The following is a 24,829-nucleotide window of genomic DNA, read 5'->3' on the forward strand; positions in this document are numbered from 1 at the left end:
CAGGCAAAAAAGTGCACAATTCATTTTCTTTTTCCCACTATCAAGCTACTTTTACAACCCCTCAGAGACCGACACATTAAAAGGGCAGGGGTGGCTAATCCCTGGAGCTGCCACAATCCTTGTGTCGATAAAGTTCACCTTTTATCACCTTTAAAACCGATTTTCGCGGGGATACTGTATGCGAGATACAGTCTGCCGTCAGAGTATGTCCAATACACTGCAATCTTTGTATACTGAGGTGAGGGGAATTCTATGCAGCTCCGGGTGGTCTGGTATCCAATTTTCTCACGGGATAAACTAAACAATAATATCAAAATAAAATTCACAAATATGAATTTGCCATTTTTCTCAAATCGTTAAAAAAAGTAGAAAATTAGGAAATCAAGTTCGACATATTGTCAAATACCGGATGAGGATGCTATAGGGTTTCACAGTAAGAACCCCCCCCCCCCCCCCACTTCAAAATTGAATAAAATACACAATCGATTTTTTTTATTTTGTAGATAATTTCCCATTTACGCACCCAGTTATTGTATAAGAAGTGAGTAGTAAAAGTTAACGCACTTTCTCCAGTATTGCATTTTTTATTTAAGTGCGAAGTGTATTACCGTACATATTTTACACGGAAAACATTTTGAGCTTTGCCAATCCATTAACTATATTCAGTTTGGGACGTACCTACTCCGGCCATCGTTAAAAGAAAGAATTCACTGATATGTATAGGAATATTTGTGCCTACCTATAGCAGCTATCAGTGACATCTTTAACTTAAAGCAAGTCAACTAATAATTTTCAGTCTAACTTTTGTTAGGAATGATGATTAATTTAGCCATACTTTGAAGGGGTACTGCCTTCAACACGATTCGACGTTTGTTTTTCTGCATTTTAAGGCAGTCGTAGACAAAATTCCTTATGAGTCTGAATGATTTAAAAATGTATGCCTTGGAAGTAAAAATTTCCCACCAAGAATCTAGTTATTGCACACGTTTAAAGCGCAGCTCCTCGTATCTCTAATATGAAAGTAACGTATTCAGACAGGACTGGAAAACTGAGCTCTTTGCAAGCATGGAGGAAGGAATCAATTTCTGTACAAAAGAAAACAAAATTTTGGAGGTGCCGGGCATCGATCCCGGTACCTCTCGCATGCTAAGCGAGCGCTCTACCATCTGAGCTACACCCCCTTCGTAACGGTAATTTTTATTAATAACAACGCGTGCTGATCGTTTTTCAATAATTGGTTTACTTTCACTTAAAATGTAGATCGACGCCAATTGAGCGTCAGTTGAGTTGCCTAACCACCAGGTACAAATATTGAAATGACGGATCGTTAACAAAAGCAAGTCCTACCCTAAACTGCTTGTAATTTTAAAGCGGATTTCATAATTTAATGAATTATTATTCGATCCTTAAACTGCAGTATTTATTCTTTGTGTCACGTTTTTTCTTAGCAAAACTGCAGTATCATGGCATTTATAAGCAAAACTAGACGATGTGAAAGTACTTCCTGCGGTCTTATACGCATTAGTGAGTTCTAATAGTTCACAGTAAATGTATTTGATTTTCAGTTATGATTTACCTATGGGAAAATCGAAAAACACGTGTCTGAGTTTTTTCGTGATTTTTCCGAGTTTTTCCGAACACCTTACTACAGGCCATAATTTTGAAGTTATCAAGTTGAAAGTTTCAGGGTGGTGGTCTCTGGAACTCTATTGTCGGTCAGTGTGAGCGAAAATTGAATTCAGTATATACAGGGTGCAATGGAAGTTTTAATTCAACAAATTCGGAGGTGACCTGAAAGATTGGTTCGCGTTTTGGAATCAATTTAAAAGAATTGATGAGGACGACACCATTGCTCCTGAGGTTAAGTCCCAGTTTCTACTACAAGCAATGGTCCCGAAATCCCGAAGCCGTCAACTGCTAAAAAGTTTCCCTCAAGCTGCAAAAAACTACCCCACAGCTTTTGAAAGTTACTTGGGTTTCCTTACCTAGGAACTTCATAATAGCTAAAAGACGCCTTGATAATTATTTGATGTTAAAATTCCAGCAAGATGGACACTACCAAGACTGCAACGTTATTTTTCAAGATTGAAAGATGGCATTATGGAGCAAGTTCCCGAAGACGAAATTTCAAATTTAGGTCGTTACTGGCTTACCCTCATCGATAAGTGACCGGTTTTCGATGCATCCACCCACGAAAGAAATCAGCTTTGATTGAACCAATGTTTAGATAAAGGCATGAATGATATTGAACCTTCAGTTCTTTTGAAATTTATAATTGGCATATTCTCTGATACCCGAAAAGCTTTCCTTCAAATCTTTTACAATCTGATCGAGACTTCCTAGATTCCTTTGGTACGATGAAACTTAATATATTTTCTTCATACTCGAGAGTTTCCGGAATGAAATTCAATCCTTTCAGCCGCTATTCAGCATCATTTAGCAAAAGAATCGGATGAGAATTTAAACTGGGTTAATGGCTTACTGTACTAGTGTAGCGTACAAAGGGTTGGTCTTTTGGGGTAAATAAACAGAGAAGTATAGGTAAAAGCTTTACTCCCTATCGCAATACAAAATTAAATAAATCAATAATTGTAAATATACAAATCAATATTAACGTTGTTGGCAGCCGGTCGGTTAAGGTTCAGTATGCGGGAAACAATCTTGTGCCGAAGGGTAATTTTCTTCTCCTTCCTTCTTTCTGGATAAAGTTGCGGGGATAATCTGGCCACCCTCGCAACTATGAGACAGACGATGCCGTAGCTGATGAAACGATGGTAATACGGAAAACAGCTTCCAATTGCGGGGATAATCTTGCCACCCTCGCAACAAGACAGCTTCCGTTTGGCGATGACGACAAACGACGATAAAGGTTCTCTGGCCGGCCAGGCGGTGAAGTTCGAAGGCGTTTCTTTTGCGGTGTCACAGCGGGAAGAACAAGACAGCAACAACTTCTCGATTTTTCTATTTTTCAAGGTAACTTGATGTCCCCAAAATTCTTACGATTGCGTTTGCGCGAAGCGCGGTTTAATATAGGAAAGTAAAGCATTACAGGTCGGTATTAAGGAAAATTAAGGATTTTTCCAGGGACGTAACAACTAGTAAACTTGAAGATACCCCGAGTGTTACTGAACTGATGCTGCGTACTCAGCTGTAATAATTTTAAGGTCTCAAAAGTCAAAGTCATGGAAAAGTTCATATTCAATAATTCATACAAGCCAAATCAAGAATTTCCCAGTGCAAAAGATTACAATTCTCGGCTTAGAACTCATGGTTACCTTTATTGGACAAAGACTTCTTGCTAGCGTGTTAGAAACTCTTGACATACCAGAACTTCCAGTCAGACTTCAGCACAGTATTATTCTGAATTAGACAGGTCACTGGAAGACATTTGTATGGAATAGAGTTCAAGAGATTAAAGGTTTAACAAAAATAGAAAACTTCCTGTTGGAAATGTTCCTGGAGCATTAAACCCGGCAGATATGGCTTCTAGAGGCCGTTCTCCAACGAAGCTATTATAATCGAGGTAATGAGAAGGACCAAATTGGCTACTTAGAATTCCTGGCCCAAACTTTTCAAAATGCCAGTAGATTTTCAATTCCGTTGCATGGTTTTCAAGATTTTATTCAAATTGCCTAAGTAGAAAAACTGGTAATGAGGCACTTAAAGACAAAACTTCACCTATCACCGGACATCGAAAAATCTGAAGAATGCGATCATACAACAACAATGAAGTCACCATGATTCTGTTCTACAATCACTCAAAATTGAAATAGACGCAAAATCGAGGTGAAGATTAATAATTAAGATTAGAAACCAGAATCGTTGAACAAGAAGATTTTCAGAATTGCAAATACCCAATAATACTGCGTTCAAATCATCCAGTAGTCGCAAGCTTGATTTATTTTGTCATGTTTAAAACCATCATGTTGGAACACTACTATACATTTTAAAAGAAAGATTTCGATGATATAAGACATTCAAGGAAATGACCAATTTTAGTCTTTTTGAATTTACGTCGAACCTATTTGACATTTTGAACATTCGCAAGGAAATTTTAAATAAGTATCTAAAACTGCAAAAAATTGTCCATTTAACCTCTCTATCTTTAATAATAAGAAAGTCACCCGTGCAATCCCACGCGATCTGGAACACACTGTATAGTTAGACGGACCAAATTATTCTTCATGTGGATTGAAGGGTTTGGTCCATTCAATAATATTAAAAATAAGATGGCCAAACATAAAATTAAGGTTGGGTTAAGAACGCAATGGTTTTCTAGAATTAGGAATCATAAATGTAGATCGGCAACGCTAGAAAGATAAACTGCAGAAATAGTATGAACTGTATGACAAAAATGTTATGGCGTGTTGAAGCAACGGAAACTTGTAAAACTGCATCCGCAGAAGTTCAAGTGTCTTTAAATTCTAACAACTTAGCCTGAAGGTAATGTCTGTCTTACAATTTGTATCGATCGCCTTAACCGTTCTTTCATTGTTATACAATTCAAAAAGGACGTCTTCTATGTTTTGATAAAGGTTTGAATTTTACATATCATATGATAAATCCTTTTGAATAATACAGAAAGTTTTTGAGTTGCGGTATTTCAGCTTCCCTAGAGCTCGCTTTACGCTTTTCTGTAAGAAACGTGCCAGCGTTACTTACTTACTACAATATTTTGTCTTATACACAGGAGTAGTTTTATATTTTGCAATAATAAAAATTCTTTACCCGCATTGCATGACGAGAGTGTCGTTATTTTAATATAAGCGCAAAGAAAAAGCGGGCTGTCATTGTAGAGTCGAGCAAAAAATCACGAATGTGCACTTTTTCTAGCCCTTTTCGGAAATAAGTAAGGAAATGTGAATTAAGTAGCGCCGCTATGAGGAATTTGAAGCATGAAAGAAAGGAATGAGGATTCATATTCTTTGTGTTTTGAAACTGTACTAAATTCAAGGAAGAGCTAATATAATTTACAATGGAATCCTTTGAGCATTACGCTGCCAGCTTGACGAGAACTAAAAATTGAAAGTTAGAAAAATGTCTTATTGATTGTAAAGGAAAACAAGAGCAAAATTACAGATTGTATATACTGAACAAATCTGAATTATTATTAGCCATTAAAACATACTTGCATTTTTGTTATACTTTAATAATCGTTTTGTAAGGGGATCATTTACTTACTCTGTCGTTATATTACACCGACTTTATGGTTCAATGGTAGAGCGTTGGGCTATAAAGTCGGAGGTTGGGTGTTAGAACCTGGACTGAATTTTTCATCTGTGACAGAGATGGGAATTTCCTTAGACCAGTTTTGAGCATTTTGCCGGCTACTCCGAATTAGGTTTTCCTGCAGTTTTCCTAATTTCTAAGGTAAATACCGGAGTAGTATAGAACAACTTAGGAGGTGGTTCACGATATCGCGTTTATATAAAGGAGTTTGAAGAAAGAAAAGGCTGATAAACTCGGAATTTTACAGTCTTGTAATGACGTCATTTTTGTCTATCCTTGTTTAACTAATGTAAAATGACAATGACAAAAAATTTTGCCGAAATGTTGTTGTCGTGGCTAAATTTTACCTGAAATGCTTGTCAAGTGATTGTCAGTTTTGAAGTTTTGAAAACGCCAAAGCGTCAAAACATGCCGCCAAAAAACCCTCATCGATTTAACGAACAAACACAGTTAATAATTCTAAATGTGTTGGCTTTCTTTCAAATTGAACAGGAACAAGTTCGGAATGGCATACCACTAGACATCAACAATGTTATACAGCGAACTGCACAAGCAACGAAAGTCAGCCCAACAACCATTTCAAATTTGAGAAAAAATGGTGTAAAATCCGACAAAGATTACGCATCTAATGTCTCTACCAAGCAAAAGATTAACAAGACGAAAATCACAGAATATTTGAAGAATAAAATTCGGGATACAATCTATTATATGTACTCCCAAAAGGAATATGTTACACTGGCAACTATTAGACAAAAATTTCTGGAGCAAAACGAATATTTTCAATTTTCCATTGATTCATTGAGAAAGTGGATCAAAAGTATGGGTTTTAAATGGAAGAAGTCCAATAACAGAAAATATCTTATGGATTTACCGGATATTGTCCACAAACGAATAAAATTCTTAAGGGAGTACATTGAAAACAAAAATTTGGGACATGAGGGTTATACTCCGGTTTTTATGGATGAAACCTGGATATTTAGTAAGGGATCATTTCGAAACAGCTGGCAAGATGATACTAAGCACACGGAATCAATTAAACCCAATGAAGGTAAAATAAGATATTATAATACCTTTTCAATATTATTAAAAGAGATATTCTTTAGGTCATCGATACATTATTGTCCACGCTGGGACGAACGATGGCTTTATTGGTGGGGCAAGTTTGATTTTTAAAAGTGGAAAAAAAACAGGGGACTATCATGATAATATGAACAGGGGTAATTTTGAAAATTGGTTCAAGACTCAACTGGTGCCAAATCTTCCTGAAAAATCTTTAATTATTATGGACAACGCAAGCTACCATTCTGGCCTTTTAGAGAAAATTCCCACCAAATCATGGACAAAACAAAGAATGATAGAATGGTTAGGGGAAAAAAATATCGGCTATCCAGAAAAGGCAATGAAGGATCAAATATGGAGCATTGTCAGCGCAAACTGCCCCAAAGAGAAAAAGTACTACCTTGATGAATATGTTAAGCCTTTAGGACATAAAATTTTACGGTTACCGCCATACCACTGCCAATTTAATGCGATTGAAATGGTGTGGTCTCAGTGTAAACGAAAATACGATCAGTACATTGCAAATTTTAAGGGATCACCACAAGAGGTTTTGGCAACATGGGAAAGGGTTATCGGGGAGATTTCTAGGGATATCGGGGAGATTTCTAGGGATAATTGGGAGAAATACGTAAACCATACGGACAAAGTAATACAAGAGGCTTGGGGAGCAGTACAAGTTTGTGATGCTTCTGACATCCCACCTCTTGTTATCACTACAGACGCAGATGACGACCTTACTGACGACGAATACTTTGATTTTGACTCTGACGATACGGACGAGGGCGACTAATTTTCTTCTAATACTGTGACCATTACAATCGCAATAAATTGGCATTGGTATATGTTTGTTTTACGATTTTGATTTTCCAACTATTCATCAAGGTAGTGCAATTTTTTCTTGTGTAGATGTGGTTTCGATAGTGGTTCTTTGAATTTTTATGTACTCCTCTGCTAATTAATTTTTGGGTCTTTTCGGGAGTATTGATTCCTAAATAATATTCTGTGATTTTCGTTTTGTTAATATTTATTTATTTAAAAACAAAAATATGTTAATATTACTTATATGTTAGTTGAGCAAGTTATTAAAATAATTAGTGAGTAAATGACCTTTTTTGAAATACTAACATTTTATCCATCGCGGTTTCGCTCGCAAAAAAATATGAACTATTCGCATTTTTTAACATGTTAAAAATTTATTTTCGATATCTTCAGTCGTTTAGGCTGTGCGTTGATATCTCAGTCAGTCAGTCAGTCAGTTAATTAGGACTTCTTCTTTTATTAAGACCTATAGATTTCTTGTGGAAATTGACTTAATTATTATCAAAAAATGCTAAAATATTATGTACACCACTGTATAGTAAAAGTCATGCAGGTAATTAGACACCAGTAGTCAGTTACTTAGCAACAAATAAATTTAATAGGACATACGTTTTTTCCCACGAAAATGACGTCATTACACGACTGTAAAATTCCGAGTTTACCTTTTTATGGCTACCGCTTTTGTGTAGACTTTCGGCGACTAAATCAAGACAGCCAAACGGATGCTTATCCGCTCCCTTACGTCAACACCACGCGCGACAGGATAAGGGATGCAAGACACTTGACATGGAGTCCGTACAATGGCAGAACCAGATTCCAGTTACGTAAAATGCCCTTTATCCTTCACAATGCAATTTGATCAAGGTTAATAGATCGTTTTATTGGAGCTGACCTAGAACCTAATGTATTCAGCTACTTGGATGACATCATAAGCAGTCAAACCTTCGAACACCATCTTCCAAGACACAGTTTTACAGCAAAGCTTTTGTAAACTTAGCATCGAGTTATAATTGTCATCTATCCCACTACCATCCACAGGGTAATCATAAGGAACCCCCAGGGGATGCCCCTTGTAATTCTGTGATCTGCACAAAAGGTCAAAGATTATACACGACATCTACGATCAGGATCAGGTCAAACAAAACTTGGAAGAGGAATTATGTTGTATCTGATGCAGCTAGCTACTTCGCAGCCAAACTTGCATCCAAATTTGTAAGACCATTTATTGTCAATAGGAAAGTTTATAAGTGGGTTTACGAACTTAATGATCTCGATGGTACCGTGTTGAAAAATTTGCGACCATACCTTCAAGCACAGATAGTCCTAAAATTTATTCCGATGATTCCCGAGCTCATCGACGCTCACAACAATCGCGAGGCTTTATTAAATTTTGTCCTTGCTAATGCGCAGAACGATGAAAAACCATACCTTAGCGTTTCAACATATAACCGAGTGTTTTTGAGCCTTCTGGATTCTGGAACCTCGCGCACTATCCTGAGTCACGAAGGTTGGAAGCTTTTAAAGGATTGCTGCAAATGGAAGCAACTATCAGAGCTTTGGCACTGTATTCTTGCAAACTACCTTACGGCATAAGTCTTGGATCGTGAAAGTTCTAATGGTCCCAAAAGTTCCAAATTGTCTGATCCTTGGGGCAGATTTTTGGAAGAAGATGGTGATAGTTGCAGATTTAATTCTCAGCTAATCCTTCTTGTTGCGTTGTGCGGCATGGAAACTATCGCTTTCGTGTAGACTTGCGGCGACTAAATAATGTCAGCGAACCAGATGCCTACCCCCTCCCGTATGTCAACGCCACCCTCGACAAGCTGGGCAAGATGGTTAAGGCCACTTGACATCAAGTCCGCATATTGGCAGACACCATTGGCATTGTATAACAGGTGTTTTGATGTAAAAATAACTAACAAAGACACGTCGTTTGCTTTGGAAACAACTTGGGGAAATTTCATAAACAGTTTTTTCTATAGGATTCAAAATGTCGCCCAAAGAATATTGTTTTACATTTTTGTTTAAATTAAGTTACATAAAATGTATACTAATTACAAATACATATAAAGACGCATGAGTACCTATGGTTGGGCTATATACTTTGATACGTATTTATACAAACACTTTTATAAGAATCTGTTGCTACAACTATTAAGGTAGTTCACTGAGAGTAGTGAAGCTCGGCACCTGTGACTTGCCTATATTTGCATGAAACCTCTCCCTAAAACTAAATGTGAAACTATGTCGATATCAACTTTTAATTCAAATTTCAATTAGTGTTAGCTGTCCCCTATCCCTATCCCCTTAAGCAGAGAATCCAACATTGCACTTAATAAGTAAAGGAGTTGTAAATGATAGTGACTGATATTACTGCGTTAAGTACCTATTTCAATAATACCAGTAAACGAAATCACTCACGTTGTAATAGTACTTCTACTTTCATGGGAAGCTTCAAAGGTGCGCGGTGTGGCTTCAGTTACAAGGGTCGTTCGTTCTTAATTAGGAGTTTGCCAAAAAATTAATTACCGTATTGGCTTAACTATGGTTGCCTCCTCCACGAAAGTAGGGTACATCTCCAAAGTTAGAAGAGATATTGTTTTCATATAATTACCTGCCAATTACAGTGACTACTTTTCTTTTAATCTGATAGAAATTCTACATGGGAGTAATAGATTATCACTTGAACTAGTGCACAATAATTACATTAATTGTTAAATAAATTCATATTCGGATCATCGAAATCTGATAGAATAAAATGTCGCAAAGATTTAATTAAAATTTTAACTTGAAAGCTAGTTAATTATCAGATGAAAAAGTTAGATTCTCATTTATTAACCTCGTAATCACCCGAAAGGACAGGGTCGATATCTAAAGCAAACTAACAAATAAAATCTTATCAATTACTAATTTCAACATCTAACGTCTCGTGTCGCCATCTCCTACCGGAATATAAACGGTAAACATCTAACGAAATGATAATTACAAAGGTAAAGTAGGAACGTCGCATAAAGTGAATCTTGCCTGAAGGATGTACCGAGTTATGCTTTGCATTGCAAGCAGATTTATATGTAGAAGTTTGCCGAAGTACAGCACAAATGTGCCGTAATAATTTAATAATAATTTGTACGGATCCTATACTCTAAGATGCACATCGTTACATTGTTAACGGTTCGGATGTTGCGGGATTCTGATCACGTGGCATTTCTGCGAACTTTGAATTTCCGCCACTTTGATCATTTTATTGTTAACATTACAGCTATTCATAAGCAAAACTCATATTTGCCGATATTGTGGTTTAGAACCGTTTCCTGTCGTAAACGTCGTTCATCACCACTGAATCTGGGCTGAAGCGCCTTTACCGAAATATTTACGGGAATATAGCTTTTTCGTTTGGAAAAGATCAAAGTAATAATAATAATAATAATAAATCGTTTATTGGGTTTAACATGGAATACATCATCAGGTACATGATCATTACAATTTCTTAGTCCTTCCAGTTTCCCCCAAGGGGTTAAGATTCAGATTGGTCAAAAATATTAACCATCTGGTCTACCACTCAGCCCCAATACGCCATAGAGAGGTATACTTCAGTCGTGGAAATCTACCTACATCCATTAAATTGTGAAAAGGAGAGAAAGTTATAAGTCAATGATTTCAATTGAGTAAGATGGTACAAATGTACATTAATTATAGGTATTACACTTCACCAGAATAAAGCTTATTTTTAATTAAGGTTTTGAACTGTGCTAGCGACATAGATGAAAAGTTAATTTTTAGTTTGTTTAGATAAAAAGCTATTAAATAAGAGAAGGACCTTTTATATAACTGAAGATTGTGCTTAGGGATTGTAATAAGTAAATCCTTTCTTCGTATATTAATATTATGAGTGTCAGTTCTGAACCGTATTTTGTTAACCAGAAATTGTGGGCATTTATTGACAACTATTTTATAAAAAGTGCAGTAGCAATGCAGCTTCCTTCGATCTTCCATTTTCAACCAACCTGCCTTACTAATGTAATGGGAAATTCCTTCCCTTCTTCTGACGCCAAATATAAACCTAAGACAGGAGTTTTGAACGATTTGAATTCGTCTTATTTCACAGGAATCCAAATTTGAACTGTAGACGACATCACAATAATTAAAATTCGATAAAATGAGAGTATCGCAAAGCAACTTTTTTAAATGTTGATTTAATGAATGCCTATGAGAATACAACAATTTCAGCGTAAAATATGATTTTTGCATTAATTTTGAGATATGCAACTTAAATCGCAAATCTGAATCCATAATGAGCCCAAGATTTTTAGCACTATCCACAAGTGGGAGTATTGTACCGTTCATGGATACTCGAGTGAGATTTATTAACGGTAGTCTATTCCTCTTACTCCCAAATAGCATAACTTTACATTTATTAGAGTTTAAGGTAAGATTATATTTATTAGAATTTGTTGACAATTGTTGGAGGTCCAGATTTAGATTGTTTACTGCGCTTTGAAATTCACTTTTAGGGAATGAGATATAGATCTGAGTATCATCTGCAAAAATATGGACTTTGGTATGCTTTATGTCCTTATATAAAAACGCGGTGTAAATCGTAAAAAGTAGGGGACCGAGTATGGAACCCTGAGGCACTCCCGACTGTACTGTAACAGGACTTGATTGATTATTTCCCATGCACACGATCTGTTTTCTATTACATAAATAGCTACGAAAAAATGCAACTGCTTCAGCGTTAAGACCTAGGTAACCTAAAATGGACACAAGCAGAGAATGATTCACAGTGTCGAATGCCTTTGAATAGTCAAGAAGCGCTAATAATAAACAGTTACCTTGATCCACAGCTTTTAATATATCATCAACAATATCGAGAAGTGCTCCAGGGCAACCATACCCAGCACGAAATCCAGATTGCGTAGCGGGGAGGACATGAAGTTGATTAATATAGTCAGTCAACTGCGCAACAATAACTTTTTCCAGTAATTTTGAGAGGGCAGGTAATATACTTATAGGACGAAGGTCGGATATACCACTAGGTGATGCCACTTTCGCAATAGGTTTAAGAAGAGAACACTTCCACACAGAAGGTACGGAATAAGATTTTATGCAATAGTTTATAATATAAGTTATATATGGAGTTAGAAAAGGGCAACAATGTTTTAACATAATTATACTGATGCCGTCCACGCCAGTAGCATTAGATGACACTTTAAATAATATTTTGGTAATATCTTCCTCCAAAACTTCGGAAAGAGTGAAACAACTATTTGGGTTAAATTTATTACTGCTATAGTAATCCAAGAGTTCCAAATCAGGTATGCAACTGCGTTGCGTTGAAGAAAAATACATATTAATTTCATCTGCATCTGCAAAATTTGTAGGAATATAATTATTCTTCTTGCTCAATAATTGGAGTTGATTCAGTTTCTTCCAAAGTTGTTTAGCATTGCAGCTTTTTACTACTTGGGTTAAGTAGCATTTCTTTTCATTGCGAATTGCGGTGGTTGTGAAATTTCTAAGTTGTTTGTAATAGTCCCAGTGAGCAACGTTTGAAGTTCGTTTGAAGCGTTTAAAAGCAGAGTTACGAAGTGATATCATACGTTTAACGTTTTCCGTAATCCAAGGTTTGGGATCACCAAACTTACCCTTATGTGGGCACATAGGTGCATGCTTATCAAATAAAGAAAGCATATTACTATTGAAAAAATCGATTTTATCGTCTAAATTTGAAATATCAAACATATGATACCATGGTATTGCAAACAAATCATTATTAAAAGAGGGTAGGTCAATTTTGTTGAAATTGCGATATATCAAAGTGGTTGGTGTAACTATCACATCAAGAATAAAATGACAATAAACAAGAGAGTGATCAGCAATATCATGCACTGGAACAACTCCACTATTCGCTACAGAAACGTCATCTCCAGCAATAATAAAATCAATTAATGTAGACGAGTGAGGAGCAATTCGCGTGGGTTCAGTAATAATTTGCAATAAATTAAATGAGTTCAAGGTATCGACTAATCTGGTATAGTAATGGTTATCAGGTTTAAGCCCATCAACGTTGAAGTCCCCCATACAAAATAATAAATCATAAGTTGGAACAAAATGTGCAAGGGAATCCTCAAACTTTAATAAAAAATTAGTAAAACTACCGTTCGGTCTATAGATAGTACCAAAGCACAGTTTCTTATTATTGATTTTAATTTGTACCCACAGATGTTCTATATCGTCACACACTTCATGACTAACAACTTGACACTGAAATACCTGTTTGACATAGATACCAACCCCTCCACCTCTAGATGCTCTTGATATATGGAAGAAAGAGTACCCATCAATCCCAAGCAGTCCAAGAGGCGTATCTTTACTTAACCAAGTCTCGGAGATGCCCATGAAATCATAATCATTAATATATAGCAGATTTTTCACATTGTCCACCTTACTCAAGAGAGATCTCACATTGATATGACCAAATTTGAAATTCATTGACTAGACCCTAAAATAAATCAAAAATTTAGCGTAATCATATTAATTAATCGTGATGTAGTAGGCGTCTGTGTAATAATGGTAGTAGCTAATTATGCGACAATCAAAATGAAATGTGAAGGAAAACTGCGGTTTTGAATGAAGTGTAGGTGTAGGTAGGTAACCCGTGATTATTTGGTACATTTATGATATTACGAAGTTTTGAGGCAAGTGTTTACGACTTTGGGCCAATGTTTGATGTTATCAAGTTAATTACTATGGAAAAAATGTATTTAGCCAGCAACCGCCCCCTTGGTTTTTTTCAGTGATCAATAACAAACCAAAAAGGAAATAGAGACTGCTCAAAAATTTAGTGTAAACAAATGTATACGCTCTTCAACCGTCGCGAAACTAGCAGCCGCCTCGTTTTTTGTTGTTGTTTCCAGTACCCCCATAAACCCCTTCTTTAAGAATTTTCAAATAAATCGCCAATCACTACGAAACGCACCAAACGTCCCCCATGGAACGCGCAATTCTTCGAAACACATTCGTTATCGGCACCAGAACACGTGCATTAATTAAGAGCTCCCCTAGCAATAAAACTTCTTATCGCAAACGACCAGATGTAACCTTTTACAAAATAAAACTACCACGTGCGTTACAGTTTTTCCTTATAAAGCTGGAGGCGTTTTTAAAGGAAATACCCTTTTGTACAAAGAGTAATGATTAGTAATAGACATTCCTCCGTAGTTTAAATTAAATAAACTTTGTTAAAAGTCCTCTATGTCTAGATAGTAACGGAGTAATCACCCCCCGCTATTTAAAAAAGAATAGCTCCTACAAATATTTTCACGAATATAGTGGGGGCACCCTTGAGTTAACTGGCGTCAGTGCAAAATATTTCAAACGATACGTTTTCTGTGTTTTTAAAGCAGAGTTTGGGTGAGCTTGCAAAGATTTGTGCATTCTGAGCTGTATTTAGCGAAAGAATTTTGTGCAAGCTTTTGCAAAGCAATTAGTGTGTATTTTATTTATTAATTCGTTAAAACACTGTTAGCTTAGTAAAGTATAATCTGAATTTAATTTGCTACTACCTATTATTGTATTTAATAAGGTGAAAATGTGTGAAATATAGTAGGCGGGTAATACAAATGCAGTAATTTAAGAAGAAAATGAAACGTCTAACAAAAAAATGAATGACATTACGCCATTATAGGAAAACTGTATTAGTGGGTTAAGTTTGGTTCGATGAAAAATATTTCTGCTCTCATTCACATCATTCAAGTTTTCAGTACAATTTATTACAAAAACATCAAAGCTTTTTCGACTGCAAATTTGCTTTGTTTCGGCATCTACATTTCTCATAAAAAAGACTTGGGAGAGATATAAAACCTACTCTGCTCCGATGGAGTTTGAAATACGACTCGAGCTTCGCATGCCGCTGTATTGCTCAGTATATCATTTACATTAATGAGAATTTCTCAGCGGCCACATTAGCCGACGGAAGCTCGCAGGAAGATGACACAGGAATGCCTTATCTTTTAATAGAAAAACAACATCCTCTGCGTCCCCAAATGCTGAATTCAAGCGTGGGAGAGCAAATAAATGCTCCAACGATACAAGAAATTATACTCCATTTTATTCCGCAAGATAATTTGAAAATATTGGCGAAATATCTTGTGCTCCCTCTTAATCGCGTTTCTGTTTTATATCAATTGGCACTTGTGACATTAACTGCGTTGGTAATCACGTAACAAATATGTGCGAATAATATTACATTGTTAACCGGGGAACGTTGATAACGCGCTCACCGGCAATTTAGCGTAATCCGCGGTGTAATGTTTATGACTTCTATAAATTTTCTCCACGTGTGCAATTATCTATCATTTTAAAGAGAATCCTTTTTTCTATATGTTAAAATAACTAAGCGATCGGCGCATGCACTCTGTTCCGATTTTTTGTTGCTTTCTTTTCGTGGAGGCGTTCAGAACCATGATTTGTAAGAAACAACGTGGCAGAATTGATCTAGCTAGAGGTAATTGGAGTGTGTACTTTTTTTATATACGAGAAAGGTACCCCAGAAATTGTAATGTACTTTTTGGGCCAAAAGCCTATATGTAGTTGTGTAACTAAAGGTGAAGAATACGATACTGTCAGGCGGTAACGTTATTTTTTTTACAAAGATTTGTAGCACAATCTTGGCGCCCAACGTGGGGCTGTATGGGTTCGGTGTTTTTATAGGTACCCGGTTAATATACCCAATTTGGATCTGTCTTTATAAGCTCAGTAAAGCTTGCCAAGTTGGTTTGGTTATTTGGAAATTTGGAAGCTGAAATTGTAATTTACATCATATTATATCGAGTTTTCACGTAAGGCGCTTTTATGATATAGGTCCAACAAAGATCGCTTTGCAAATTGGTAACTTTTACGTAAACACTATGAGCCTCCCAATTATAAGCCTCGATTACTCTAAGAGATCATCAATCGTACTCAAGAGGTAAGAAAATGAGCGGTTTGTCGATTATTTTGCTTGGATAAATTCTTTATTTAGACGTTATGGTCCTTGAAAATAGTTCACAACCTTTCTCCATTTTACACACTTTAAATGCCACCATACATTCACTATTTGAATTGGCATGTTTAATGCTTGAAACCAAAAGGTATCCAGCTGAAAATTATGTCCTTCTTGCAAGGGAAAAATCAGGTTGGGTCGAATCAGATTTTTCAGCTATTTTAGTCACATACTCATCTACAGCAATTTTAGATAATCCATCAATTGGCAGTCGTCCCGCTTCTATGGATAAAAAAATTTGTTGGAATTGTAATAATTCTGGGCATACAGCACTTCAATGTAGGCAACCTAAAATACTACATTGATACAAAATGTGGCTGTCCAAATGTTACTAGTAAAACTGTATTAAATGCAATCCACATTCTTCATCCATTTCAAAATCAACCATCGATCTCAAATCTAATAGAAAGAAAATTGTATTGGGTTAGGTACATTTTGGCTCATGTTGGAAATGGCCAACGACCATGTACATCTATATATATTTGGTCAGAAATTTCTTGGAGTACTCGATTCCGGTGCAACACATTCACTAATGAGTATTGGTATATTTTACAATATATGCAAATTCCTCTAACAAAAACGGACAGTACATTTTGTACCTTGACCAACGGCATTTAGTTGTGATGTGATCTGTAGTATGACAGTACCAGTTCAATAGGCTGATCCAATTTTGGATATCATTCGTTAGTCCTTGGACTAAACTTTTGTAAAACCAAGGGCGTAATTTCAAATTTAAATCGTGGTGTTTGCAAGATAGTTTGTAAATACCCCTACTGACCTCACAGAGGATTAACTTGCTAGACTAACTCATTAGTTTCGGAAAAATTTAAGCTTATTGGAAAGGGAGTTGTTGTGGATTATCCTCGGGATTATCGAAAATTAAATAGTCACCAAGAAAGACGCCTATCCTTTGGCTTATGCGTCAGCAATTCTCGACCAGTTAAAAGGAGCTAAATTATCAAGTTCGTTAGACCTAAAATCTGCATTCTATCAAATAGTCAGCAAGGGATCCAGTCGTGAATATACCGCCTTCACCATTCTTGGGCGTGGACTCTTTCAATTTAAGAAAATGGCATTTGGCTTAATAAATATTCCAGCGACTTGGCAGCTACTTATCTAGTACAGTCAAACAATACCCAAATTCTTCAAATATCCAAGAAAACTGCGGTCTTTGTAACTTTGTATACTCATACAAAAATAATCCCAGTAAATCTAACCTTATTAGGGCCTTTACGAATTTGAATATAGCCTAAAACCTTATATTCTATTTAAGAATTCGACTATATTCGTCCCTAGCGTTTCATAGTGTGCTCAACCTAAAATGAAGGTCTACAAACGCTCGTGCTGCCCGCCCGCCTGTGGAAACAGCTCGTTCACATGGAGTCAATTTTTACCGGATCAGACGTGTACCGTATACGCAGAACAGAACCAACAGGATGTCCGTTTCGCGTATTTGCTGGATCTTAAAACCGAATGCACATGTACTGATACTTCTGCAAAACGAAATTCAATTGGGTAATATAGTGAGAATTTTCAATGACAAAAATTCATATCAGAAGTCAGAGAGGCTGGTGGCACCCTTTTTCTGTTAGTATACAGGGCGAAGAAAATTCAAAACCTTTCGCCAATTTAACGGTATATGACATTTTTACGCTTGCACGACTTCCAGTTTACATCAGTAACCGAAAGTAGACGGTGTACACGTATGGTACCATTTTAAAGCTCTTGCCAGTTGCCACGGCCCACAAAATTGCAGTGAGGAAAAAATTCAAGTCTCAGAGAAATGGCATAATGCAATCCTAATTGGCACCTGCTGTATTTGTCTCGTTATTCGAATATTAAGAAAGATATCAATAATAATTAAATTAAGGGTTGCAAATAGTGACGAACCACCTTATATAAATTTCAATACCTTGTTAGAGAAGTTGTTGGACATGGAATTTCTGTAACGCCTATATAAACTGAAAATCCGCACCCATCAAGTGTTAGATTACGTTATAGCTTTCGTTCTCAACTTTCCACATGTGAGAAAAGATTTCGTTCCTTGTGTAATTTACTGAAGATATTAGTACAGTGTCCAGCGCAAGATATTTCGTAGAAAAATAAAACTATAACGGAAATATACCGATTGAGATATACGATAAAATATCTATAACTTCAAGATGCTCTAGAAAATTTAAAATTGCCTTATTGTATTGCATATTCACATCCCAATGCGCTCTGCATCCGAACATCTTGATCAGCGCCGCCGCTAGGCTTTAGGAGGCCTAAGGCAAAATGCGCCGAAGAGGCCTATGCTAGGTAGGGTAGTTCTCGGGAAAATATGGTAAACACAGATGTGATAACATAAAGGTAAATTTGTGGATGTAAACTGAAATTATGCATAATGTTAGGTATGCGTATGTGTCATAAGATGCCCGTTTTTCTATACCTATTGACTAGTGTAAAGCCATAGCTGCACAATGAGCACAAATAAACATTATTATTATAATTATAAAAGTTATATAATAGTGTTGTTAGTTATTAGTATTAGTCATTCATATCATCACAACTTCACGTTGCCATGTAAGAGGGTGTCTATTAGGTAATAAAAATAGGATAGTAAGAACGTTACTAAGCGCTTATTACAAATTAGGTACCTACAAACAAGTAGGTAAAGTTAAAAGTACTTACATTAATGTAGGGAAATTGGTCAATAAATGAAGTAAAATCCGTCGAATGGAAAATTGAAAACAATATTAATTAAATAATCACAATCACAAATGTATAATCTTTGTAGGTAGGTACGTACTAGTCTACTGGTAGCAAAGATCATTATACACTGGTAGTAAGGTATAAAAATATCTTTATCTCTTTACAGCACGCGCGTTTAACTTGAGCTGAATCTCGCCCCATGCGAATATGATATAAATTGGCATAAAATATTTGTTTAAATAAAGACCACATTATATAGGAAACTTGATATAGCTGACGACTGAGTGGGAGTGTGAAAACAAAAAGAGGAACTAAATGGTGCAATTTCTGGCGTTTCAGCAATTTTCTTTCATTCAATGAATTATGATATGCTAAGGGTCATTCAAACTTCCGCTGTGGCTGTAACAGAAAGTGTTAAGCGAATGCAAAGAACATTCACCTTGCAAATTGCAATGTACACAAAAACATTTTCTGGCAGTCGTGAAACTTTATTAAATTATTACTGGTATTTATGGATGTCATTACATCTTCTCAATGGTATTTCAGACACCGGTGCGAGGCCTATCAAGCGCGAGGCCTAAGTTCGATGCCTTAGTCGCCTTACCCTTCCGGCGCCGCTGACCGGCGCCGCTGATGACGATAACGATCTACCCAACTTTAAACGCACCACATTATTCAATCTCTTGAAAGATATGGGTTTTGAATTTAAGAAGGTTGGCCGCAAGAGTATCCTTATTGAACGGGATGATATTATACGATGGAGACATAAATACCTACGTCGCATCAGGAAGTTGAGAGAAGAATGTGCTTAATCTTTTTATTATATTTAATTGCAAATTACATAATATTTATATTTTAGGTAAAAATATTGTGTATACGGATGAGTCATGGGTTAACATTGGTCATTCGGTGAGCAGGGCGTGGCATGACACCACCGTTGAAAGCAATCGTCAGGCATTCATCAAAGGACTCAGTACAGGTTTAAAATCACCCACTGGTCTAGGGCCTCGCTTTGCGTTAGTACATGCTGGTGGTGATAATGGTTTTATTCCGGGCGCGGAACTGACTTTTCTCTGCAAAAAGAACACTGCTGATGCACACAACGAAATGGATGCAGACACTTATGAAAAGTGGTTTTTTGAACAGCTTCTACCAAATGTGCCACCGAATTCAGTCATTGTTATTGACAATGCCTCGTACCACAGTAGAAAGTTGGAGAAGATACCAACAATGTCGTGGAGAAAAGAACACATTATAGATTGGCTTCGTGAGAAAAATGTACCGATTGAAGAAAATCCATTAAAACGAGACCTACTGGCTTCTGTTGCGCATGTTCGGCATCACTACGACAAAAATAAGCTTGATGTTATTGCACAAGAAAAAGGTTATGAGATTCTCCGTTTACCTCCATACCATTGTGAATTAAATCCCATTGAAATGGTGTGGGCTCAAGTTAAACATCATATCAAAATGAATAACAAAACATTTAAAATAAAGGACATGGAAGAATTAATAAAAATGGGTTATTCACAAGTTACGGTTCAAAATTGGCAACATTATGTCAATCACGATTCCAGTGACTAATATGTATACTGTACATTTGTAAATTTTTGGGGACTTAATAAATACAAGCTGTTCTCGGCCACATTTGACAAACAATTACAACTTGTTATTAATTTACCTTTTTGACTTCTGAGGTTAGGTTAAAAAGTAATAAAGAGTGTCTAAACTACCGTTTTACGGTGCAGTAATCGATCCTATAATCAGTTTGGCAAGCATGTACTGTTTCTCCATAAGCCCCATACTGCATACTAAGGTGCGAATGGTCTATAGTCTTAGACCATATAGTACATGGACTGCTATTCGCCCTATGCTTTCAATACAAAATGGGTGGTCACGGATAGAGGGCACTGTAGTCGTGGGTATGTGAATCTCAGGGTAAACTAAAGCCGTATGAACACCACTCGAATCGCGTAAAGAGCAGCTTTATATTACCCGCGTAGTACGGGAAGCTTTAAATACTCTTCATTATTTGCTATACGTCCACAAATAAGAATAAGTTTGCTTTTTTTTGGGATATCTAGGCGATTAATCAATTGACGTTTGTTAATTTATAGGTTGACAGTTTCAAATCGTGTCTAATCGGACAACTTCGATCAGACTCGTTTACCCTGAAACTCACATACCCAGGCGATGTCCTTGACCATATTTTAGTTACAATTAGCAGTCCATGTACTATATGGTCTAAGTCTATAGTGCATTTGTCGCTGGAAAAGATGCAGGTAACTTTTGCCGCTGTCAAAGTGACAATTGCACTGCGGCTTATGCGATTTTTTATACATGAGTTGAATTGTCACTGAAATTTAATTAATTTGTTGCAATTTTGTCACATATTTCCTATACACTAAGAACGTCAGAATTTGAACTCTTGGAAACACCCAACTGTAGATTTTGATTAAAGTTTTATCGTGTTGTCCAAAACAAAAATAATGTAACAATTTCTTCGCTCAAAAATGTAAAAAAGGAAAACGCTAGTTTACTTTACTTCTTAAAACCACGGACGTTGATCGTATAGATCTCGTGTAAATAGTTCAGTAGCTTAGATCAGTTGATAGCAATTCTACTGCGTGCTCCATTCAAATTAAAATTTGCAGTTGAATTTGTCGTGTTACAACAAATTATAAATTACAATTAAGCACAGTCACGTCACTCACTAATTAACGGTAGTAGTGGGATATTGGAGGACAAAATAACTAAAGTAGGATTTTTCTTAGTTTGCGCGCACGTCATCCATTCTGTTTTTGGGGAGCATTGTAATGCCAACGTATTATTATTATTATTAACAAAATTTTAAAAAATCATTTCAGTTTCAGTGTTTTCAGGTTACCTGTTAATCAAAATTGTGGTAGTTTACGTTTACATTACGACACGTCACATTTTACAACTGTTTGCTTCCATTGTCATTCCCTATTTTATCGCGTTTTGCTACATTAAACGATAAAAAATCCGTTAGTTTCATAACGAACAATAACTATACATCTCACTGGGATATTCTGCACCCAACATTGCATAACCCAAATATGCCATCAGATTTACCAAGAAAAAGTAAGAAAAAACAAATATTAGCACCTTGCAGCTTAGTTTATTCGTAGTAACTTTTAGTTTCGAGACTATAAATTTGTTATTTCAGATACAAACCTTCAAAACGGTATGCTGCTGATGAGATTGCATTAGAAAATGGACACGCGGTACTACGGTTGTCTCCCTACCATTGCCTTTTCAATCCCATCGAAAATATATGGGGAATTTTGTGAAGATTGTTTAGGTATGTGACAACAAACTAATGCAGTTACACCTGATATCTGGAAACGCAGTGTAGAACATACCAACAACATTATTTTAGATTCGATGCACGGAGAAGTAAAGTTTGGCCGAGAAGACCTAGTCCCATTAATAATTAATTTGGAAGATGATTCGCATGTTTTTTTGCGTTTTCCAGATAGTAACCTCAAGATTTGAAGTCAACAAAATGGCTGGTGAACGGCGCCTGCGATGTTTTGAAATTCGTGGAGAGATCCGAAAGCAACGCGTCTTCACTTTGGTAAAAAAGCTGTGGTTCGATTTTTACCAGGATGAAAACAGGAAGATCGACGAACAAGTTAGGCGAAAGTTTATCGCCCTTGCAACGTTCAACAACCAGCTGGAAGGATACACGTTGATGTTTTTGGAAAAAAGATGACGTTCTTAGAATCTTGAAATTCGTGACCTGATTTTTATTCATGCACAATTGTGGGTTTTCTTTTGATTTTGTTGTCTTTGTTAATTTAGTTCGAGTATTTGTGTGGACTATGTCAGGGTTTTTGTCCCGAAGAGGGTTTCCCTGGTATCGTCTGGTTGTGTGCGTAATATATCAATCTTCTCGTCTTTTCTTACGCACAAATTATAAATTTTTTATCATTTCAAAAAACAATTGAAATGATTTTTTTAAATTTCTCCTTTACGTCCAAATAATAATCGTGACGCAGACAACCTGTTACAAATAACTACAAAAATTTTTTTTAGTAATTGGTCAATACAAGTCGTTGATGTAATGGGTATCCTACCCATAATGCAGCACTTGTATGGCCGCCTACATACGTATTCTCTTCCATTGATTGCATGAAGCTATGTAAACATACTTAGTGATGACGTCACAATAAGCGCAAATTATGACATATAATACAGGATTGATCGATAACGGATTTTTTCGCCGGGTGTAGTGACGTCACTTTCGGACCCATACCGCGCCGCATGCTTTGATTGGTGTTCCATGGATTTGCCCACCGCTGCGCTTAATTCCAATACGTAAAATACGTTCAAATGGATATTGTAGGTAGGTATTTAAATTAGGAACACATTCATCGTCCACAAGTTTACATATTCTCTTTTAAAGTTTTCAAACTGTCGTGAACCCATTTCTTCCGGCTTCAATTCAAGTTTCTGACAGTCAGGTCCGTCGGCGACCGACGTCAGATTAGGGTGGGGATCTGACTTAACGCGGGCAACATTACGAGTATAGGGGTCAGACAATCCGTGGGAAAATTCTGCTTTATCAAATTTGACAATCGCGAGTTCCCTATTGTCATCAGGATAATGACTATGACTGACAGTGGAAAATTCTAAATTACACAATGCGGATTAAAAGAAAGGCGAAGCATTTGGTACTACAATAACGAGCAGGTGCGTATTAAACGTTTTCATATTCTTCTTTTAATTATCATTTCTTTTAGATAGAAAAGTTCAAAACATAATCAACCACCTCATTACATCATGGAATTAACTGAAAAGGAACTGATTGTATTTATAGTATTCTATGTTTTTTACTTATGCCTTTTATATTATGGGTTCACTCGCAATATTTTGGAAATCGACCCTAGACATGCAGTTTAGAAAAAAATAAAAATTACTAGCAAAATATTGTGCGTTTGTAATTGTATTTTAGTGAGAAACGTAATGGCTGTACCCACCTACTAAAAATCAGAGAGTCCACCATAACCGCCAGGAGGTAGTATTCGTAAACTAGGCTTGCAGAATTTCCTCCCTGCAGGCACGATGTAAAAATAGAACGCTCTAGCAGTAGTATCTAGTTACGGAAATTTATTTCCATCTGTTCCACTGACAGACGTCAATCAAGACCTTAAAATTCGAAGTACAAAATCAAACCATACATAATGTAAAAAATAAAGGAAGACAACCATTGAAGGCAGATGCTCGTTAAACATAACCTGACCCTGTATGTCTAACGAGTTGCGTTCTTTTAACAGTTAACATTATTTTAGATTCTTCTGGATGTTAAGACAATTGAATCGTCTTGAATTGGATACATCAAATAGCATAACGTTGTTGGGCTGTGTAGTTATCTATTACGGTTTGATTAATGAGGTTCTCGTTCAAGTAATGATGGATAGCAATGTAATGTTATAATGAACGCAATTAACGCATAGTAATTACTATGTAAGAATATTTCAATTATAAAACGTTTCATAGGTACCATATTATTACCCACAAGTGGTAATATCACCAACGAATGGGGACAATGGTGCTACAGAGACACTCAGTTATTCACATCTATGCTAGGTATTATGGTAAAAGTCTTTCGTCCACCCATGTCTCCATGGGTCCTTAGTGCTACTAGAATGGAACCTCTACTAATGCTGCAATTATTTTTATACATTATATCGCTTTCTGCAAAGTCTGGCCCATCACATCACATACAACTCTTTTATACATTATCAGCATTTTAGATGCTACGCACTAAACGAAAACAACAGTTTTTTCTATTTAGATTGTCTCAAACCACATCCTGCAAGATTAACCACTTTTATTATTCAACGTGTACAACGAACATTTTTCACGCTTGATCGAATTGCGTCTTTAAACCTATTGTAAGATGTCACAAAAGCCCTTTAGCTTTTGTCTCTTATGGAACACTTGCGTTGCGACGTT

General features: G+C 36.3%; 1 protein-coding gene, 1 long non-coding RNA gene and 1 other non-coding gene across 8 annotated transcripts; 2 read left to right on the forward strand and 1 right to left on the reverse strand.

The window, feature by feature from the left end:
- Positions 1–1,108: 1,108 nt before the first annotated feature.
- Trnaa-agc lies at positions 1,109–1,181 on the reverse strand. Its single transcript has one exon. It is a non-coding gene; the product is annotated as a tRNA-Ala (tRNA).
- A 4,287-nt stretch (positions 1,182–5,468) lies between these two features.
- LOC116161007 lies at positions 5,469–7,078 on the forward strand. Its single transcript, XM_031474184.1, has 2 exons — positions 5,469–6,277; positions 6,333–7,078. Exons 1-2 carry the CDS (start codon positions 5,638–5,640, stop codon positions 7,076–7,078), a joined length of 1,386 nt encoding a protein of 461 aa, XP_031330044.1. The 5' UTR covers positions 5,469–5,637.
- A 14,384-nt stretch (positions 7,079–21,462) lies between these two features.
- On the forward strand, positions 21,463–24,317 carry LOC116160694. 6 transcript variants are annotated; one of them, XR_004143287.1, is made up of 6 exons: positions 21,463–21,668; positions 21,727–21,949; positions 22,035–23,216; positions 23,277–23,563; positions 23,614–24,116; positions 24,163–24,317. It is a non-coding gene; the product is annotated as an uncharacterized LOC116160694 (long non-coding RNA). The 6 variants fall into 6 exon arrangements; XR_004143289.1 differs by lacking the exon at positions 21,463–21,668 and having other exon boundaries at positions 21,693–21,949; positions 22,035–22,633; positions 22,907–23,216; XR_004143288.1 differs by lacking the exon at positions 21,463–21,668 and having other exon boundaries at positions 21,693–21,949; positions 22,035–22,169; positions 22,248–23,216.
- Positions 24,318–24,829: the final 512 nt, after the last annotated feature.

The sequence above is a fragment of the Photinus pyralis genome, unplaced genomic scaffold, assembly GCF_008802855.1.
Source record: "Photinus pyralis isolate 1611_PpyrPB1 unplaced genomic scaffold, Ppyr1.3 Ppyr1.4_LG1, whole genome shotgun sequence".
NCBI lineage: Eukaryota > Metazoa > Arthropoda > Insecta > Coleoptera > Lampyridae > Photinus > Photinus pyralis.

Bases quoted from the DNA above. Each gene is read 5' to 3' on its own strand.
- LOC116161007 (XM_031474184.1), top strand. From the start codon at position 5,638: ATGCCGCCAAAAAACCCTCATCGATTTAACGAACAAACACAGTTAATA. The intron at 6,278-6,332 runs GTAAAATAAGAT...GATATTCTTTAG, and splicing joins ATCAATTAAACCCAATGAAG to GTCATCGATACATTATTGTC.